The 22,558-nt window shown below is 44.1% G+C and overlaps 1 protein-coding gene across 1 annotated transcript in view; it reads right to left on the bottom strand.

Annotated features, from left to right (window-relative positions):
* LOC138540759 (vitellogenin-A2-like) overlaps nucleotides 1–22,558 on the bottom strand; it is a 135,002-nt gene that overhangs the window by 84,760 nt on the left and 27,684 nt on the right. Inside the window, exons 12-22 of the mRNA XM_069641708.1 lie at nucleotides 21,964–22,187; nucleotides 21,749–21,846; nucleotides 19,546–19,670; nucleotides 17,965–18,066; nucleotides 17,670–17,789; nucleotides 17,389–17,578; nucleotides 13,698–13,791; nucleotides 10,334–10,519; nucleotides 9,275–9,422; nucleotides 2,764–2,989; nucleotides 2,515–2,684 (exon numbers count right to left, since the gene is read on the bottom strand). Of these exons, the coding sequence (XP_069497809.1) occupies nucleotides 2,515–2,684; nucleotides 2,764–2,989; nucleotides 9,275–9,422; nucleotides 10,334–10,519; nucleotides 13,698–13,791; nucleotides 17,389–17,578; nucleotides 17,670–17,789; nucleotides 17,965–18,066; nucleotides 19,546–19,670; nucleotides 21,749–21,846; nucleotides 21,964–22,187 (1,683 nt within the window). The remainder of the gene's footprint in view (nucleotides 1–2,514; nucleotides 2,685–2,763; nucleotides 2,990–9,274; nucleotides 9,423–10,333; nucleotides 10,520–13,697; nucleotides 13,792–17,388; nucleotides 17,579–17,669; nucleotides 17,790–17,964; nucleotides 18,067–19,545; nucleotides 19,671–21,748; nucleotides 21,847–21,963; nucleotides 22,188–22,558) is intronic.

Here is a 22,558-nt window from a genome sequence, read left to right as displayed (position 1 = left end):
ATTCGCAGGGATCCTGGTTCTGTGTGCGTCGTGCACAGACAGATGCACAGACAGAGACTCTATTTTCTTTGACAACATTCCCACTGTGAGATATTTTTGCTCCTAAAGAAGGGGATAGTCCCCGAAACGCGTAGAGCTTGAAGCTGCAGTTCAAAATTGGGAGCTTATTTCTTTGTCTGGTTTGATTTGTTTTTCATGCTGGCCATATTGGAAGTCAGTTGATACCTTTTTTCTGTACTTTTATGAAGATATTTTGTTACCTATGTTCTAAATTGACAATTCTTTCTATATATAAAAGTGCAAATGTTATGAAATTTGACTGATTTATTTCAGCTTGTAAGGTGTGCAGGGGACGGGAGTGTCTTTAAGTTTAGACACTTTTTGTTTTATGTTTAACACAAAGTGTCAGGGCGTGTATTCCTCCCCAGCACCCAGAATTGTAATAAAATTTCTCTAAATAGTTATTTAGTTTTTGAGTAATTAGGTGTGCTCTGATATATACTTCTTTTTATGCTTCAGTTGAAGCCAGTTTCCTGTGCATTTCATGCAATCTGTCCTTCGTAACTGCACTGCATCATTCAGTCCCTAGGTCTACCACCATTCAGTCCCTGGGTCTACCTCAGTGAGTCCCTTATTTGCTTAAAAATATAGTGTGCTCCAGCAAGTAAGTTTAATCTTATTGTAATTACCTGGCCTGCTAAAATAAAATGGCAGGTAGGCTTTAGAAGAAGCCATGGGACATCTTCCAATGGCTATTTCCTGAGATGCCTACAGGATTTCGTGCTCGAAGGCAGTTATAAAGCAATCTATGTAGTTTCCATCGATTTAATCGCCGCTTTCGATCTTGTGAGTCGTAATCGACTGTGGTGGAAACTTAACAATTAGGATATTCCATCAGGCCTCCTGAAATTAATCATTCAACTCCATCAATCAACACAGGTACAGGTTAACTAGCCTAGGCGCCCTGACTAAAGGTATACCAGACAAGAACGGTTTGAGACAGGGCTACATATTGGCTCTAGCCTCTTTAACCTTTACGTTTTCGACATGGAATAAGAGCTAGAAAGCGCAGCACAGGCTCCCCCAAAGGTTGGGCACTTGGGGCCTTCTTGGATAGCCTACACAGACGACTTTCTATTGGTTGGCACTACAGTCGTGGGCTTACAAAGATTGCTTGCTGCCTTTGAGGGGGTATGCAAGAAAATATTATTTGAAAATGAATACCCAAAAAAAGATATATTGACCTTTAGGCAGACTAATCATATCGCCAAAGAAAACTGGCAAATGGGGGGTGAGCGATTGGAGAAAGTGGGGGCGTTAGTATACCTATATGTTTCAAACAAAGATAGTATGACCAACTTCCTCAACCGTCGATCTGACAGGTTTATAAATCAGATGAAATTAATTTAGCATAAATATTGTAAACACTCCTTGATACCTCTCTTGAAATATTATATGTCTCCAGCAATCCCAAAACTAACATATGGTGTCGAGGTCTAGCAAGGGTGGGTCCTCCCAATGTTACAAAAAATTGAAAGCAAAATATGGAGAAGAGTACTGGGAATTCCAAACGCTGTTCCTAAAGACAGCTATTTAATTCGAACTTGCAATCTGCGGTATTGTAACCATGGTTTGGAAGTGGTTGGCTTTCTCTCACAAACTTCTTCTTCCTTGTGTTGACTCCCTATATGAGGACATGAGTAAACTTCTGATGCACAGAAAGGTGAAAACAGTTAGGAACTATGCTCTTAAATGTGAGGGCATTTGGGGCGAAATTAGATATACAATCGGAGCCCTGAAGTGCACTGTGGGAAAAGTTAAGTGTAACTTGTTAAGGTTTGACTGGAGTATCCTGACTAATGACTTTCATGGCCAGAAGAGCATGAACCATCTTCTACACGAGCATAAGTTTCTTGATACGTTAGCTGTTCATTGGAGGTAATTTCCCTGCCCGAAAATTAGAAAAGACTTTGCCAGATTTAGACGGAACATCCGTATGACACATGAGATACATAAGTGTTTCAATCTGGACGGAGTCGATAGTACTTCTTGTCTTTTTATGCAGAGAAGTAGACTCGGTCGAATCATTGGAACACTTAATTGTATATTGTGAAGGGGTGGGCATGGAGCGTCAAGTATTTTTTCAAAACATCTAAATAAAATGAAATCCATGAATTCTGAGCATATTTGGAAGTTATGTTTGAATGGTGTGAATAGGTCAATGAGTATTGCAATTATTGGATTCTTAAATTCATTAGAATTTAATGTAATTTTAAAATGAAATGCCTCATTTTTATTCAGGGATATTGTTATAGAAGTACATATTAATGTTTTTACTTTTCTTTTTTTCTTTATTCTTTTTAATAATTTGGAAACAAAATTAATGTATTATTCTGCAGTTTTATTTTTTGTGATGTGAATTGTATTTTGTTGTTTTGATCTTATTATTAAGGTTGAACATTTTTGCTTAGCAAATAAACAATTAAAAAATAAATACAAAATAAAAAGAAATACCTGATATTCCTCATCAATCCCCAGGATCTTTTTCAGCTTTATTTGGACTGCTGCATCCTCAGGATCTTCTTCATTGTCATTTTGGGATGCCATGCTGATGATTTTTGAAGCTGATTTTGGTCCTGCCTGTATTTCCAGGAGAAGCTTTTCGATAGCCGCATCTGTGTGAGCTGTCAAAACACATTCAATAGATTACTGACAACAGGAAACTAATATTTTTGCAAACTGTGTGTCGGATCTGTCAGTTACCTGGTTTCATTACAAGTTTAGCTTCTTTTTCACCAATCAGTTTGTAGAGAGCAGAATTTTTCAGAAATGCAGCACTCTGTGATTTGGACTGAAGGCAGACTTGGAAACCATAATTCGTGAATTTGGCACAAGAATGAAAAGCATATTGGCTTCCCGCTGCGGGGCGACGATTGCCATCATCCATGGAGTATGCATACTTCTTTGACATCAGCTCAGAAGACACTTCCTACATTGAAAGCAAAACATCTAATGTATTGAAGTAGTAATACAGCATGTGGTGAGCAGCTGCTACTCCAACCTGACAGCATAAATCTGTGATGCTACAGGCAATTATCAACAATTGGCATTTGTGTGGCCACTTTCCTTTTTTGCATGTAAGTAAGCAGTGGTGACCATTTTTAATTTGGTGTATTAGTGGCACGACAGCACTACCTATACGCTGCAAGTATTGCACTGGAGTACAGCTCAGAGGGAGATGGCAAGTGAGTAGGAAGACACAGGTTGTAAAAGATGTTTGGTTATTTACCCACACATTGACTGCCCATAGCCATATTCATTCCTATGGCCATTTAAAGCTAGTATTGGCCCCTCCCTGCCCAAAACGAATCCTCATGAGATCCGTTTCTGCTATTGTTATCACGCTGTAATGTTAAACTTTGGCTTGCCAGTATTATTTCAAAGCTGTCTGCTAAGATTTCACGTGATTTCACTGGACTACTATATAAGGCAATGCCCCATCTTAAAATGTGCTGATCCAGACTTGTCTTCTGGGTACAAGAGCATGATATGATTTGTGATTGGCTATGAGCAGCTGTAAAGCGGCCGTGTTAAGTGGCCGCTTTAAACAAACAAATAGGAATCATACAATTACTACGCCGGGTTTACTGCGCCGGCCGAAAATGCCGACTTAATATTTTTTAAACCCCATTTCTCTGAATATATATGTGAGGAATGGGGTAAAGTAATTAATGAATGTTGGGGGGAGTATAAGGGGTTGCGGAGGTATCCCTCCACATATATAGTCTATGAAAAGGGGGTAAAAAAAAGGAAAAAATCAGCATTTTTGGCCGGCGCAGTGAACTGGGCCGCAATAATCACATAGACCCAACAAATTAGTTGTATCCAATTAAATATTAAAATGTCTTATTCACGCATGACCTTTTTTCTTTGGTAATTATAGGTCCAAACATTTTGTGGACGATGGGTAAAAGAAGTCATGATTTTCGGACAAGAATTATTCATTTGTAACTAGGGTTTGGTTACTGGGCTTAATGGAAAAGGTGCACAGTGGCAGCTTTCAAAAGGTAAATACTTCCATGTTCTTGATTATTTCATAGTGTAATGCCAATGTTTTTTCTTCGTGTTGTGCGCTGCATACCTAGTTTGCCTAAGCCTAGGCACACCTTTCTTTGTGATTGCTTTTTGAGTGACCACACGTCATATCCTTGTATTTCCCATAACGGTTCCTGAAATACGTACAGTGACTCCTTTAATATACAGTTTGCCCTGCTTTAGAGTGGAGGGCCAGAGGGGAAGAATGTCTAGGGGCTACTCACAACATGCCACCCTAACTATTGGTTTGTAAACGGAGGAAAATCAATATGCTTTCCTGAAGTACCTTTGTGCTCACTGATTCCATTGCAGTCCAAACTCAAATGTTTTAACTCCCCTGAAGAGGCAAAGAGGCAGGAATCACAGTACTGTCACGTTTTCCATAGCCATGGTGAGAAGGTCATGCTCACGCATTTTTACACTTGTAGTTTTTTTCTTTCCCATTTGAAATTTAGGACTTGTAGTTTTCCTAAATTTCAAGTGGGAAAGAAAAATACTACAAATTTCAGGATCCAAAGGGGAAAAACAAAGCTAGGTGGCCTTCTCAGACATGGCTTCTTGAAACTTGGGAACTCTGAAACCACAAGTGTAAAAAGTAGTACAATAAAGAGATAATGGACTTGGGGTATGCATTTCCAAATCTTTCATTTTGGCCCTTAGGTGGCACTTTAAACACTGCGTATAAGCCACAACTATTGGATTGGAAAATGAAGCCACAAGAGATGTGGGATGTGAGGGGCGGGGGGGGGGGGGACACACATGCAGTGGGTATTGTTTGGATTTATATCCAACGTTTGACCAACCACGGCCATGCTAGTCTCTTTGACCATTCGCACACACTACCATCCCCCCTCCATTTAAAACACTCTTCCCTATGGACCCCTTTGAGCTAGCTCAGTGCTTTTCTGGGGAAGCCCATGTCCTTTCTAAGCAGTCTTCTATAAGGTAATTGCATTTTTTTAATGGTAAAGATGATTGGTGTATTTGCAACTATAAACAAGGTGCCTCAACCAAATGTGTTTTCAGGCCCTTCATTTATAATCAATAGGTGTGTCATTGCATCTGTTCTTTGCGCTCAATTCATGTTGATAACAATGAATTGCAAAGTCAATAGTGTTGGCTCTTGTACAGGCATTAGATAGCCTAGGCACTATGGACAGGTGGCACCGCAATTACAATCCATGGAAAACGGCTTTCGCATGCATACATAAAAGCCAAAACTGTTGGCTTTGTGAATGCTTGGCGGGCAAAATGCTATTATACATATAATTCATGAAGATAACTATGTTAGTGAATGCAATGACACTCTCAATAGTACCACTATGGCTATCTGAAAATGAAGTGAACACAAGAGGTAGCCATAATTCTTGATGCATGCACTGAGGGACAATGTTGCTGAGCTAGACAACGCCTCGATGCCCCCGGGCTGTGTGAGCGCTTTAAGAAATGCAAAATAAATAGATACTTGATGACGTCTTTTGGTTTCAGGAGAATACTAATGCATATGTCCGGGTCTGTAGAAGATACACGTTGTTTTAGATCAGAATGATTGCAAAAAAGCGGAGACTGAATAAAGGTGGGCTTGTCGACCCACTGCAACATAGTAAAATTCAGCCAGGTTTTCAAAATGATACATTAAAACAATATGGACTGAATAGGTCCGTGTCATGTACAATAATTCTGGATATCTCAAATATTCTGGATGGGTTTGACTATTTCACATCCTATATAATGCACTGAGTTTCTCACTCTAAGTATATTTGTGTCCTCCTGACTTAGTCTGTCCCCATTTTGCTGAATTCATTTATTAGTCTGTGTTGATTGGCGTGATCATATTCTTCGGTTAAAAGCACAGACCTCTTAACCTTTGAGGTTTTCGGCTACAGCCCCAGCGCCGGCTAGATCTGTGTGAAGCACAGCCGCAGAGTAATACGTCCATTTCTGTAACCAAACTTAGCATTCTGGTGCTGACACAGGTATTCAATATGATTTGCTGCAGCCTTCTGCAGCCAGGTTCATGAACCTTTAGATCCTCCAGACTGTACCTCCAAATAATGCCTGAATCATCTGAGTAGAAAACACGCTAGTGGACATGTGCCCGCTCTCAATAGTATGTGAGTCAGTAAGTCAATGGGCCTAATCACGAGTTGGGTCGTAGCCCTTAAATACGGCGGTAACTGTATTATCGCCAAATTTAAGGGCAAGCCCTAACACGAATTGGGTGCTAAATGGGCTGTTTTACCTCCTGCTTTTTTCTGGAGGTAAAAATCCCATATTAGCACCAAAGATTCCCCATTGGGTACAATGGACCCAATGAGCAATGGGGATTTACAGTTAGCGCCCAACCCGTGATACGGCGTGCCGCCGGACTGGTGGGCACTAACGATATAACACTTGGGCGGTATTACAGCCAGGATACCACCCAACTCGTGATGAGGCCCAATGAATGTACTATAGCTGCAAATCTAAAAGCAGTGAGACTTACATTAGTAAGGTGATCATTTTTATGAGGATTAGAAAACCTTATTCTGCTATCATCTACAAATAATAAAAGGCCAGATGTATGTTTGGCTGGTGCCGTCATGCGCAGTAGATGCTGCCCGAACGCACAGAATGCTCCGCTAGAGGGAGCTGTTGCCTTAGGATATGCAGTGGGCCCATTTGCATAGCTATGCCTGTTTTCACCTTAGGATCTATAGTGGCCCTACAGTGCTGATGAAAACCTGCACTTTGGCCCGTGCACATGGGCCTGTACACTAGTTCTGTTTATATTTTGACACTGCAAATGTGTTTTATCACTAGGTGTAATTTGTAGACCTGTTAGGGAAAATCCCTTGGATTGGTATGCTTTCTTCACGATTGTTTTACGATGCTCTATAGCATCGCGTTGAAAGAACTAGACCTGTGATTTGAAATTGCACTGATCTATTCACTGCTATGTTATAATAGTACCCGGAGAGGTACAATGAGATTGTAACATGCGTTGTGGGGAATCCTTCTCCCACACCGTTCCTTCCTTCCCCCGGCTGGGGGGTGTGGCAGCCACTAAGCCAATGAGGATGCTCGGAACAGGGTAATCCCCGCACCGAGCCACCACGTGGCTAGAAGCTGCCCTCTTCCCCCGCCAGGGATCAAGGTAAGTGTTGAGGCGCAATGAATGTACGCCGGAACATTTCAGAACAGAAAATAAATGCTTTTAGTACCCCGGTCTTACGGACCATTGTACTAATAGCAATAGGCCCCTTGCAGGGAGGGAATTATCACTTCAGAAGTAGCTGATCCAGTTTGTTTCTGAGACAGAGTTGGAAAGCTGATACATGTTTTGGCTATCAGATCTTTTTGATTAACGTCCAAAAATCACATGATTTCTTAGTACCCAGCGTCCTTAGCATTTCCTCTGAGTCTTTTTGATACAATATGGTTCGCTGATGTTTTAGCCATGCAGTGTAGATCTTCGACTGAGTTCGAAAGGCCAGACATGATTCTGCTGTATTTGTGGTTATGGCTGTGTTTTTCAGTTTTCACAGCAATCATCTTTTCAGGACCACTGTCTTGTCGTACACATGCCTGAATTGTCTAGTTGTTTTCTTCTCGTCCTTGGGGCCCCACTCTGTACGCCAACAGCAGAGGTAGATAGTTCCGTCTTTCTGGTGTTTTTTGTGCAAGGTCGGTTGCAGCATGTGAGTTGTATTTTGCGTTTAGCTCCATCACGTCAGCTGTCGTCAAGCGCAGACGCGTTTGCTGGTTGTTCACTTGTACATTTGAGTTGTATATCTTTTTTTCCGGATGGCATCCAAACCATGTCATAATCAGCAAATGATGGTCGCTCTGTACGGTTCTTTGTACGTAGAAAGATTCGATGTGTGATAGCATTCCATGGCTTACAAATATGTAGTTGAGAGTTGATTTAGAATTTAGACGTTCCCAGGTTGGAATCATGGGCTGATGAGGATACACAAGCGCTGCATTGTGTAAGTTGTGGGAGTTCATTAAACTCATCCATGCTTTACCTCTCTCCTCCGTTGAGCAATACGATGCATGTGGGGAGAGGTTGATATAGTGCTCCACACATTTGGCATTCAGGTTGCCGCATATGATGACGTCAGTGTTCTCGTATTCAACGTAGATTTTGTCAATCATTTCGGCGACTGTCACACAGAATTTCTTTATTGTTGTTCACGGGGGTTCCAGTAAAGGTTAATAACAACTGTCTGCGTGGTCGTCCATAGTTCCGATTCTGGCACTTGATGGGTCCATGATGTGAGAATGCCCAGCATTTTGTAGGATTCAGCCAGTTTTTCTTTTGTTATGATTCCTGAGCCTACTCGGACCACTGTTAGTAGGCCCGAGGATGGACGGCCCAGCAAGCCCTTTGCGGCAGGTGATATCTCCATGGTAAAGCCATCAAGGGAAGGTTTATGAACCAGCCACATCTCTTGGAGGCATGTGATGTCATAGACCCCCAAATCCACATCGCCAGAAATGGTTAGATATGTGTGTCCTGTGGTATTCCATGACCCCATCTTGATCACTTTCTTAAGAGAAGTTTCCGATGTTTGTTGGTGTCAAAACAGAACGAGGTTTGTGGACGAGGGTCGTGGCTATTTCCCTGATTAAGAATTGAAAGCTGCTTTAATCCACTTCTAAGGCCCTTGGGGAGTTGTTTCATGTGAGGATCCGCTATGTGCTTTTACGCGCGTTTTCTTGTTTCCATCATCCACAACCGAGAGTATTGAGGAAGTTGCTGGAGATTGCTGGGACGCAAGAGGTCTGGCGCTAGTAATCCGCAAGCGCAGAGGAGTCTTGTGACTCCTTACCCCGGCGGTTCTTCTCTGTTCTGGCTCGGACCTGTAACTATGGGCCCCGGGGCATTACCTGAAGTGGTAATGGCCCCCAGCTCAGGCCTATTGCTTAAGTAGCATGCATTTAGTATGCGTTTCTGCATTGCCATGTATGCATGTATAACACTAGAAGGAAAGTCATGTATGCTGCAGCTCACTCCCTCCAGCAGTTCTCAGAGATCACAATGCTGAGGTAGTTATCACTGTGATTTTGGGCCTTATCCTGGGTGCCATCTTTGTTAGGATACTGCGTATCGGGCCTGATGCTCAGAGAGAATACATGCACTCACGCTGGTTACAACTTATGCAAGACCCACAGTAGACTGCAGTCCAGTTACCATCATGCTGGCTGCTTCTGCTGACGACTTCCCAGTGGTATCAAAGTGCTTCTGCAGGATATCTGTCGCAACACCGCGGGGTAGAACGGGGGTCTTTTTGGCAGCCTCTAATTCCTCTAGATTCCTCGTTACTGCAAACACTTGGGTTCTGGAAACAGATAGGAAGGAAAACAGTGGTTACAAATCACTCTGTGGGACGTATCGTGAGTCAGTGCTTAGCTTGTATGTGAGGGGCCCATTTGAGCACCAGGGCATTGAACAGGGCTAGACTTCTACTTACAGAAAGGGCGCCAATTCACAAAGTAAACAACAAAATAGAAACTACGATGTTAAATCCATTCACCACTTTTCAATAACAATGACAGGTTCTTGCAAGTTTTGGGGGGTTTTGTTTTCAAAATGAGGTTCAATGCCTGTGCTGGTTACCTGTGCTGGTATACTGCATGCAAATTCGAAATTAACCACAGAAGAGATTGATCAAAATGTGCACGAGGCAAGCGATCGGCTGGCAATTCGGAAAATAATGAAATAAAATATCCAGGTTTTCCACACAAAAATAAGAACACAAATTAGGGCTGTGCTCGCCACTCAACAAAATAGTAAAAGCTAACTTTGTTTTCCTGAGCACTGCTAATTCCTTTGGTCAGCCTTCCCCCCTTCCATCGTTGCTGATGCTGCACTGCCCCACAGAAGAGGAAATAGAGATATGCCACTCAGTGTTAGTCTCACCCTCAATGTGGGCTGTCAAATCAGACTGTTGGCTCACACAAAAACTTTGCCCTGGACCACCAGGCAAACACAGACATGTCTTGGCATCATCAGGGAAGTGTAGCTTGGGACCCTAGACACAGCAAACGTGAGACCACCCCTGGGCGCCCCTATGCCAGCTAGGGCGACTTTGCAATACTACAAAGTAATGGATGGGTTGGCCTGAATTATTCATAACCACTGCCAACAGCTCTGCCAGCGTTCCATTTCAGCAGTGGCAAGGCCCGGTCTGCCGTTCAGAACTAATTAAATACATTTAAGGTAGAAGCTTGAACTGAAAAACCTGGCTACCCGGTCACAAAGAGTTCGTTCTCCTGCTGGCATGGCGTTGCCTCCACCTTGAAGTTTTTGGCTTTCATGTCGATCTTGGCGGTGAATGCCATTGGAATATTGGTGCGGAGTTTGGCATGAAACTCAATGCCAGCCTGAAGTTGGTGAGTATTGATTCCCATTGTCGCGACAGCGTGCAGGGCCAGGCTGAAAGATATAAATAACAACAATATGTTCATGTTTCAAAAGTAAAAAAAAAAACATACATTTCTCTGCAAGGTATGGCGAATATGTATTTGCCGCTGAAGTTTACAGTTCACCTTAAAATGTCTTTCCGTTTGTAATGCAAACATCTAAGCAACGTACAAATGTGTCACTTTCACTTGTCTCGAGAGGATAGCTCAGGGTTAACGCGCTCGCCTTGGAAACAAGAGGACTCAGAACAACATAGGGTCCGCGCTTAGAAACCTCCGGGCATCAAGAGCATTGTAAATAACCTGTCATAATCGTAAACCTGGAGCATTGCCCACCCCCCACGCCCGACCAATACTGTCTTGTTTTCCTATTAGTGTTGCTCGACCTGCCCCTGATTCTCGATAGGTGAGTGAGGCAGTCATCACTGAAGTACAGGTGTACAGAATGCAGGTGCGTGTCCCTAGGAGTCAGGCACCTCAGCTGGCGTGAAATCAGGGTAGTTATGTCTCAGGCACAGCTGGGACCTCTGGCCTCTGAAAATGAATGTATGAAATCCAAGTTAGGACTGGTGTGTGCGGTCAAATGTAAGATAAAACAGGGTTTTGTTTTTTGGTTGTCACGGGCGCTGCAGATTTTAATTTTCAGAATTTAACAATAGCCATAAACGTCACTGCTCCCTCCTGATCATTGGTGTGTCCTGAGAGTGGCAAGGGGTGGCACGTGCTACACCTGGGATCTGATTGGCCACCCCAGGTGCCTCCCCATTATCCGAAACTATGGTCATAATGTGTGTTCACTCTTACTTCATGCCACCCCTACATAAGTCAGTGCCCCACTTGGGCCATCCCAGTCAAAGGCAGCTTGACACGCCACTGCTCCTGATCTAGTGCACCAGTGTAATGAGCAAATGCAAGTCTGCCCAATAGGGAAGGCCAGCAAGACCATAGGCTCATTTGACCAATGTATGCTCATATACACTAAGGCCTAGGCACTGGTAGACCTGTGTATATCAGTCATTGGCAATAGCGATCCAGTAGTTCTGACTCCCCACAGGAAGACTTTCCAGATGTTTATCCCTTTGGCACCAAACCTTCACAAAAGATTTGCAATAACTACACAGGCCAGATGCTGAATTGCTTTGGATAGTTTAGGGGGCCAAACACTTGCGTTCCCTCAAGCAATTCTATAAGGGAGAAGCCTGGCCCCCACTTCCAGTGCTAGAAAGATTTCCACCAAACCTTATTCAGTAGTGGCCAACTAGCTCCAAAGTTTGAGCCATTGAAATGCTTGTACATGTCCCCCATTCCAAGGTTTGTTGTTGCACCTGGCCACAGTGGCTAAAATCCAGTTGGTGATGGGTCTGGGCTGCCAATCTCCCATTTCTAGGGAATTGATTGATTGGTCGATATGTGTGCAGGGGACTCAGCAAAGGTCTAAACAAACACTGAAAGGCAACCTGATTTCTTAGTCGAAAGACAGCCCACCTGCTTAGCTGGAGGGGAAAACATTATTTGAAAAGTGACGCTAGTGGCCCACAAACATTGATCAGGGTCTGTAGACAGTTGGGCTGCAAACAATGTTAAGACGGTCATTTGAAAGCCCACCAGGGTACAATAAGCCCCTAAAAAAGGGCAACATGAGGCAGTTTTGACCATGTAGTAGGTGGCCGGTTCACGGTCTGTCGACAACTAGCGGCCCACAAAGACCAGTCTGGGCACATTTCAGCCCTCTTGGTCTTGGCACGACCTTAGGGAGGGTCGGGGGATGTCACAAGGCTGGCTGCACACCATGGCCACTGTCCACATCTGGGGCGGAGGGAAAGTGGCCACAAGCCATAGCCGCAGGCCATGAGCAATGTCCACCAGGAGTGGCTTTCAGGGTAATGTAGGTCATGCACACGATTATGGTGGCAACACAAAGCCATTAAAAAATGTGAGTTATTCTTTATATAATAATCGTATCTCAGCTACTTCCATGGATGTGTGGCCAGATGTAAACCACATGTCCGAACCAAATGCTCACTCTTTAATGAAGGTTTGGCACAACGTTCGAGCTGTAGACAACACAACGTGTTTGCCCAAGGTTTGGGAAATGTCATGGGAAACACAATTTTGGGAGGTCTCTGTTATAACTCGCACCTGCCTCTTGACAGACACGCCCCGCTCACAAATCTTTACAAAGCAATTGATAGCCTGGCCTATGTTTTGTTTGCTGGGGTTTTGTGGAAGGAACTGTGCTAAACGTATGCATCATAGTGAATGCTCTGTGATGTCTGTGTGCACATTTCTGCATAGGGCTGAGACTCCTCATTTCATATCCTCTCACCCAAATGCTGTCTGCTCCTGCGCTGGATATCTTGGTGGCAAAGGATGCGTAGGAGCTGCCACCTCAGTCTTGTTTCAGGATAAACTGATCCACATGGCAAATATGTTTTTGCCCCTACATGTGACACCCACATTTTTTTGCCTCACTCTGGGTTCTTATTCTATTTTATGCTAATTTGTGACCTTTTCCTTTCTTCGCCTGTTGAAAGTTTGCCATGCACCAAAATCCTTCGTGACAAATCAACTGAACCAATCAGCTCGCCATCATTTCTCCTAGTCCTTCCCACCTCCATCCTTGCCTCCTTTTTAGGCTTCTTTTTATTCCTCTGTAGTTGCCAATTTTTCACTTTCGTTTCATGTTTTTGGCTCTCTTTTAGGCTTTCGTCTTCTTTTGTATTCCTTTAGTGCCTTTCCTACTGCTTTCTCTTTTTCTTTCTTCCACCAGACGCTCGTTGTTTCAGTTTTTCTTTTCTGTATTTGCTGTATAGTTTTGTCTGTCTTTCAATTGCTCTCTGCCTCTTGGTGCTTCTGTTCTTTTAGTTCTCATTGTCATTATTGTCTTTTCTACGTTTACCTCCACATATGGATCATTTGTGTCTCCCTCCACTCCCCCACCCCCACCTATGTGGCACTCGATCCACCCCTGGGTCATTTAAGCCCAGGGGGTTGTTATGAGTAAGGCAGGTAGTGTGCTGCTGCTTCTTTCCCCTTAAAGGGCACAGGAAGTTGATTCAGCACCTGTTTCTTCCAGGCCAATTCCTGACTGATCTCATAACTCGGTCCGCCTCATTCACTTTTACAAACAATCATGGCTGTCTCCATATACATGAGCAGTGATTGCAATAGCAGCAGCAATGCCTTTATACCTTGGTGTTAGATCTGCATGAAGCTGAATATTAGATTCCAACAGCTGAGCAGCACTGAAATCAGAAGACGGAGATGGCGTGACCTTCATGTCAACTGTGGGGAAAAATCAAAGTCAACAAATTAAAGGTTTGGAAAATGCATGGTTTTAATATTTCTATGTAGTGCTCTGCAAATCTTTTGCTAGGCGATATGTAGAATCTCTCACCAAATGTTAGGTGATGTGTGGGTCCTGTAAGGAAATCAGAATGTCTGAATCTCCATTTCTCTGAGGACTCTGGATATGATAAAGCAACTCCATAAAATAGGATGATACAAGTCAAAGATTAATTAACAGTACAAGAACTCTGACACCTCCACTCTCAACCTCCAACTGATGGGGTCCCCTAAGACTCGGTGACATTATTGCTCCTTTTCACTCTTTGCACCTCATCCCTCCGCAAACTCATTGCCCGTTCCACTTCTCCTATCACCTATTTGCTGATGACACCCACGGCACCTCCTATTTCTCTGTTGCCCCTGATCTATTCTGCTGCACATAGGACTGCATTTCTGTCATCACTCACTGGACCGATCTTTGGTTCCTCCTGCTCAATTCCACCATAACGGAATATAGCACTGTGCCTCAACTGCCGGGCCCCCTGCTATTCCCTAATTTGTTCTGCCTCATCTGCCCCAACACTCACACACTCTGGGTCCTCTTTGACAGTGACATCATACTCCAGAATCTCATTAAATCGACCATCAAGGCAGCTGGCATAAACCTCTTCAACAACCAGAAAATCTGCCTCCACCTTACCTATATCACTCCATCAAAATCGGAATCTCTAGCCCTGTTCTTAGTCATCTTGACTTATCTACCTTGTTCCATGTGCTACCCCTCTACCCCAATGATGTACCGAACTGTGCTACTTACACCCGCTACTACCTCCCATGAGCCTATCCCACTTTCTCCCACTAACTACCACCGTACACATGGACTTTATATGTACTACTACTCTAAAAAGACCTCATTTTTAAATCAATCCATGTCCAAGGAGGGGAATGGGAGGGTCCGAATTACGTTGGGCCACGAAATGATGCTGGCAGTCAGTGATGCTCAGCCCAGTCACGAGGATCGGCTGGCAGCCAAGACCAGGAATGGCAGAGGATAGTGGTGGAAGGCCTAACCTCTGGGTAGGGAACCTGGCTGCATTCAGTGTCGGGTCACGAGAATGATGGAGTGGTGGTAGCAGAAATAAGGGCAGGGTGGCTGATGAGGAATGGCCACCACAAATGCTCTTTAGGACCCTTACCCTGTTGACAGATGGTATAGCCTAGGGAGTCCAGTGGGTGCTTCCCTCCTTGGTCCAGGAAGGCGTATGGGAGTCAAGGTGGATTTGGGACATGAATATGAGTGAACCCGAAAGCCTGAGGCAGGTTTGGTAAGGTACACCACACACTTTGTTATTTTCAAATTGTGGGTCGAAGTGGTGTGAGACAAAATCCAATTCTACATAGAAGATGTACAAGGGGTGGACAAAGGTGTCTATAGATTATGCCACAACTTGGATCCGAGGCATATTTTTGTCATAAGAGTACATTGAAAACTGTTAATTACACCTGCCTCACCTTGGCAAGCATGGGTCGGGGACGGGCTACATTTCCAGAGAGGTAGGTCCGCTGACATAGCTGCAAACACAGCCAATACAGTAAGTGCTCAAATGAAAGGAATGCCCATGGAAGACTCTATAAAGATACAGTCTTTGCTAAAAGCAAATAGCATGCCTAGAAGCACTAATACTCTATCCATGCAAGGGGAAAACGGGGGCAGAGGGGAGGGTATAGATTTTAACAAAATACACAATTAGTCTCCTAACCAAGTTACGCTGAGTCCCACGGGGTCGGCGTGCCTGGGACTGACACATAGTGCATACCTTGGTCTTTTAGTTTCAGTTCAGTTGCTCTTCAATGGCGTGGAGTAGGAGGGATGGCACGCCAATAGCACGGAGCAGGATTTTGAATGGTCGGCTGAAAGGCTTAACATCGATGGGACAATGCGATGGTATCAACCAGTTTGGGAGGCTTGACAGTCTCAATGGGCAGCTCCATTCTGAGAACTGGCTACACATTTTATACTAAAATGCCACTTGATCTCTGCCTATAATCTGAGCTACTGTATGCTAGTACTCCTCTCATCAGGAATTATGTGAACATTGGAAATATCAATGAGTTGCAACATGAAGCATTATGAATTGAAATAAAACCCGAGGGTTGCCTGGCCGTTTTGGTTGAACTAAGCAGACTTTTCTGATTAAGAAAAAGGTTTTCCCTGGCCCTTATTTGTTGGTACTGATTCTCTATAATATTAGACCATCTTCCCAGTGCTAATGGGCTCTTAAAAGAATCTAAGGTGAAAACGCTGCCGTGCATTTTCTTATGTGCACATTAGAGGCTGCATCTAACTTTGCATCTAAAAGGGTGCCATTTCGCCTCCCGGCTCTTACTGTGGCTTTGGATATATATATATATATATATATATATATATTGTTCAGTCAAAACACTTTGTTAAAGGGGCATTATGGTTGAGTCTCTCAGATAAAAAAAACTTTGAAATGCAGACATAAAAACGTTGTTAAAGGGACGTTATAGTTGAAGTGCAAAAATAAAAAAATAAAAAGAATTTTGCCAGTAATGGTAAGCTATGCAACCATAACGTGCACCCCCCACAATGCACTGCTGAGACTAAGACCCAGATTCAGGTCCAGCCCAAGACAAGGATGAATCCGATGTCCAGCATTCTCAACTTGATCAAATGAGCATTGTTATCTTATAATAAAGGCCAGACCATCTGAAATGCAGTTAGGGCTGTGCAGGGTCAAGCCCATGGGTGGGGCATGTCTGACTTGCCCATGCAGTCTTCTGAGTCTGATACAATGAGTTACATTGCACTGGGTAATATTAAGCCAGGAGAATTCACGAAAGCCATGGGCAGCTGAAAGTTGGACATGGCTGTGCAGAGTTGAGTAAAATGACCCCAGACACGTTACTCACACTGCCTTAAACGTCTTGGAGGGTCTCCAGCATGCCACCTTATCTTCATACTTCCTGAAAGTCTCGTGCTTTCAAAAAGGAATGATGGCTTGGCACAGAGTCGAAACGCACGACCTTCTCTTTTTCCTTGTAAAATAGCTGGTCAATAGAGCCGCAAAGATCCGTGTGTAATCTACATAGCAGACATTAAAATCCCAGTCAGAGTGTGACAGATTGAAATGTAACTGTCTGCAGAGAAGGATGTCTGAACAATAGGACACAGGTGAGCAGCCAACGTTGGCTGGCCTAACCTTTCATCGCTCTGAAGTTGATGAAATGTGTGCCTTGTAGATAGCACACCGATCTTTATGGCAAGTGCTAAACCACCTACAATGGGCAACTTTGAGACTCTTTTGCTGACCGAAGTTAACGTCTTCCAGCAGCCCAAGTGCAATTTACTATAGTTGTTTAGCAAGCATTGAACATTTGAAGCATGTTCCTTCTTTTTAATAAGTGGGGTAGTAGATTTGCACTTCTGGGCCCTATACAGTCTGGTTTCATCTGGCATCAACAACGTTGTCCCAAGCCACAGAGCGGCTCAACGTGTAAAGGGAACTCTGACCCCGTATCAATGGGGCAAATCGTGCCACCTCTGGCTACCTCTTCACCGGTTGAGCGTACCGTTAATAGCCGCGTTGGCCACACCAGCAGAACATAAGCTGAACTCCATGGGCAGACCAACACAGGTAGGGACGATGTGCCGAACTTCTGTGGCCAGTGCCAGTTGGGCCCGCTGTCCTGCAATGCCACGGAGAACTTTGTTGAGGATGTCCTTGACCAGGGAGTGCCTCTCTGCAGGTTCAGTCAGGGCCTGAAACACAACCGCATCACAACATGCTCACAAAATGTTGGGTGTGGATGCGCAACCTAACAAAAAAGAAAAGACATGCAGTAGGCCTTACCTTGATGGCACTCTGAATGGCCTCCTTCTTAAGCTCGAAAAAGTCATACTCCTGGCCAAAAAACTTAAAGTAGGCAGATACCAGAGAAACATCAGACGGCAGTGCCTTCCAGCCCAGCAGCTAAGGAAGAGGAACACGCATTTTAATGTAGGAGAAATTATTATTTTAGCATCTCAATTGTCAGTAAACCTATTTTTCATATTTTTATTTTGCAAGAGGCACCTCAAAATGAATATTATACTTTTTGGTAAGCAACGATGCTTAGGTGAATCACATACTGCATAAAGGGACTCACCGTTTTTGCAATTTGCGCAATCTTCTTTTGCATGGGAAACTCGGCGAACGGGATGTTCTGCTTTCTCAGCGTTTGGTCCAGGCCTTCTGCTCGTATAGCGACCTATCGGAGTGTCTCACAATTAATTCCGATGAAGAGCACCACGAGAGAGCAGCATTTACTGGCAGGAAACTGCCAGAAGAAGAACTTAGTAAACACTGCCCCGATCCCCCACACTACCATCAGTACAGATTTGCCAGATATGAAGTTTCACGACATGCAGAAGGCTCTGAAATGTGCACAAGACAATGCTTAATGATGCCATTTGATTGTCTGGCCCTCACCTTTCACTGTTTGAGGGGTACATCCACACCTATGCTATGAAATGGAAGGTCTGCATGCTAAGCTAAGTTCACATTTGAATAAAACACTTGACTTGTGGATTGAGATGGCATTTCTGGCAGTGCATTTTCAGGCATAAGCAGCATTGCACATTTTCTCCTGCAATACTCTGTGCGGAGGGCATGAGCTGGGGTTCTAGATCTGTATGCATTCTTCGCATTTTCAAAACTACTAGGTACTCATTTTCAAATATGTGCTAATTGCGCGGAGGGGATCTCCAAAAACAACACCTACACGCAATGCAGTTCCCTCAGTGCAATATTCTTTATTTGCACTATAATGTGAAAAAAAGGACAGCAAATCCAATTGGTTCCGGGTTCATGCATTTCATATTACCTTATTTGCACTTTGTAGGCAAACAAGTGTGAATGTCTTCCGCCTCCTACACCCGGCGAGAGGCCTTCAGCATGAGTTCCTTTGGAATCTGTCGCTTATTGCATGTGCTAAAAGCTGGCGTATTACATAGTGTACCCCAAAGCATTTATACCAACGTCGAAATCAAACTGTGGCAGAAATGCATTATTTTCCGGACTGGAGTGGGTGAGGGAGGCTGAAATGTTAATTATCTTCCCACTTCACTCACCAAAACGAGGAACGTCCCTCAGAGTGTGAAGGTGTGGTGAACCCCTGTGTGAGTCCTTTAAGCATGGGTTTTACACGTGCCTTTGCTCTCTAGAGCAGTGGTCTTCAACCTCTGGGACTGGACCACCATGGGTGCTTGAAGGATGTCCAGGGGGTCTTGAGGGCCTCTAAAAAGGAAGTATGGTGATTGCTTTTTAATAGAAAATATAAGCAGATATGGCACCTGTAGGGTCCTGACAACAATATTTGTACTCATTGGGGGGCTCAGCAGCAATATTTGTACTCATTGGGGTGCTCAGCAGCAATATTTGTACTCATTGGGGGGCTCAGCAGCAATATTTGTACTCATTGGGGGCTCAGCATACACAGGTGTGTGTGCCACTGCTAAAGAGACTTCCAAAATGATTGCTTTGGTTTTTGTCGTCACTGAAGGTATATATTACATCACCATTTAAAATAAAATCTGGCTGGTTAATTTCAAAGATTCTCCATTTTTTGGCAATGCCTTTGTCTTAAGTTGACCATCTTGGCAGTGTCAAGACAAAACCGACAAACTGCTCTTTAATAATAGAAAAGGGCCGTGTTCATATCTTGAGTTGAATGTTTCGTGCCACTTACCTCTAGAATATCGGCTTCCCCGCCAGCCACAAATCCACGGATCGACGACATCATGACCACTGGAAACAGGGTGCTTGCACTGTTCAGAAGGAAGGCGTTGGCGGAAGCTCCAAGCATCAGGTTATCTAGATGTTGATAGGGAAACACATAGACCTGTCAATCTTGGTTCTGCCATTTGCTATAGGGAGTGTACGAAGTAATCTCTTTAAAAGCACAACGAGAAACTTAGCTGATCCCGGGGGTGAAACCCTCACGCGGCCAATTTGAAATTGAAAATGAATGGGAACTTATGCCACATGATTGAACCCAACTTTGTCCAACCAGAGATATCAAGGGCAGGGCTGTGTCGATCATCAAGAATGGACCACGCTGGTCTATGTTTTAACCATGGATAGTCATGAATAACATTAATTGTGCCATGATAATTAGCATGTTTTTCCCTCAGGAAAAAATGTCCAATTAAAACGAACACCAAATCATTAAGTGAAAGGCACACCTGGCATCCAAAACATGAGCAAAACACAGCAACATTGGATTGCATCGTTTTATTGGGGAATCCTTTTTGTCCTTGCACCTAGAACTTTATTGATGATACGAAAATATAAACTCCTTGGGCTAGTGGGACTCAGTGATCAGAAGAACTTAACCCCTTAAGTGCCAAGGAGGAGTATGCAATTGCATAATAGCCTGGCAGTTAGAGACACAGCCCAACATATGAATGTAGTTACACTCGGGCAGGATGGCTCTTTATCCTGAAAACAGGTCCTCTGCTGTCAAGCGTGAGGCACCTCTCACTGATAAGAACCTGTGCATATGCACACAACGCTCCTCTGAGAGCTAAGAGTGATACATGCACTTTAACAAGAGGTGCCTTACTGAGCACCACACAACAGATGGGAGCCTGCTCATTGGTTTGCCTAGGACCTGAAAGGACACTGACACATGAGGCAACGGCAAGAAGGGCCAATGTCGGGGCACAGTGTGCCTTGCAGGCAGCCCTATTTCTCTGGGAGAAGATGGAACCTGAGACTTGAAGTACACTAAGGCACATCCCACAGAGTGCAGCCTGAAGTAAAAGCAGATAGTGGGGCGCTATTTGGGAGCGATTGCCATCTGTCACTTTGGAGGCTTCAGTTCCTGTGAGTCAGGTTCCGGGATTTCCCTTTAGAATTCCAACCTTCAAACATTCCTAGGGTACACTCCTCTTTGTCAATCCAACAGCGTATGTGTTGCCTTAATCCTTGCCTGGACTAAAGACTGCTTCCATGGCACGACTGCCTTCTCACTCATGCCTGTCTGCATACTGGAATTTTTTTTTCAATCATAAAGAAATGATTACTATCACATTTTTGTATAGTGTGTCACAGCGAATTTCTCACGCTTCTAAGAGCTGTCATTATAGGTGATATTATGACCCCTTTTAACAGAATTCAGTTTATCAACCTCGAAAGAATGGAGGGCTGAGTCGGGCTTTGTTGGGATTCGATCATCTGACTGGAGTAGGTCGGGAGGGGACCAGTGGGAGGACAGAAGAGATGCTCGAAGCCCACAGTTGAAATTTAGCACAGTAGAAGTAATGTCGGATGGGAGCAGTGCGAGGAATAGTCATTCCAGAAATCCAAGAGTGCCACCAGTGTGCTAGAGACTAACTCATGGACCTCATTACGAGTTTGGCAGTGTGGTAAAAATTGGTGGTAAAGTGGAGGCCATTCTGCTATCACCACTTTACCCTCACTGCTTAGTGACAAATGTAAAATGAAAACTATTGACCATAGGTATTTAAAAACTGAAGGAATGGCCGGAGGAGGAAATACCACCAGTGATAATTCCTCTAAATTAACTCTCCCATTACCACACTCATAATCTGGCAGTAAATCCTCCAGTCTGAATAGAGGCAAAGGTAGACCGGTTTGGTGGTATCTGCTGGGGAAATACTGTAAAACCTGCAATGAGTCCACTGAGTCCATCCCAGGGCAGTACACATTGGCTAGATGCCTCCTTCAGTGCAGGCCATTACTCCAAAAAGAATCCATTGGGAAGAAGCCACATCGCAGACCTGGTGGCCATGTCTCCATGTTACCATATCAAAGAGGAAGACATTACTTGACTGTAACTCATCGGTCCAATTCTTAATCCTCCCTCTGAAAAATGCAACAAACTCAACGAGGGAAAGAAAACAGTACGCAATCCTGCTTGTACTCACGTTTGAAAATATCCAGGTGGATGGCTTTGCTGAAACGGAAGCCCAGGGCATCAAGCTTGGGGTTCAGGATCTTAAGAGCAATGCTGCAGGCGGCGGCCCTGTAGAGGAAGTCAATCAGACCTTACAAAAAGACGACTTCATGTAATAATATATTCACATGGCATGTGCTCAAAGGTAGAATGCAGACATGTAGACAAGCCCTGTGTCCTACTTACACTTGGTGGAGGTGCGGCACATTGCTTTTGGATAAGGCCTTCATGTGTGAATAAGTGAAGCTTGCCAGTTGCAGGTTCTCTTTGCTTTCCTTCTGGACAATATTAGCAATGGTCATTATCAAAGCCTGGCCGGGTTTGGATTCGAACAAAACAACACAAGCCATCATCCGGACTTCAGAGTGAAGCCGGCTGTCCATATAGATCTGGAGTAGTATTTCCTGCACCTGCGGAGAGAAGAGATTTGCATATAAGATCATGTTTTCTTCAAATTAACTTTCCATTAATGTGTGAGATTTCTACTTAAGCAACAATCACCCGTTCCACTGGCTGTAACGGGGGTGATAACGGCTCGGGATGCTTGGGCCTTTCGGTGCCGTTATCTCCTGTTCCAGCCCATGGGACAGGTGATTATTGCTATTAGCAATCCAGGTGGCCAATCCGGTGACCGGGGATGCTAAGACCAATGTATTTTCATTCAATGAACGAGTCGCCTCTCTGAAAGAAAATACTTACACAAGATGACCGCCACAGAGCTGGAAGACGGAGCTCCAAGCGGAGCCCCGCTTCCATTTCCATGGGAGCCCAGCACGGAGAT

This window comes from Ambystoma mexicanum, chromosome 1q (assembly GCF_040938575.1).
Source record: "Ambystoma mexicanum isolate Mex_15411 chromosome 1q, UKY_AmexF1_1, whole genome shotgun sequence".
Taxonomy (NCBI): Eukaryota; Metazoa; Chordata; class Amphibia; order Caudata; family Ambystomatidae; genus Ambystoma; species Ambystoma mexicanum.
The sequence above is the reverse complement of the archived record's forward strand: the minus strand, read 5'-3'. Positions and strand labels throughout refer to the sequence as shown.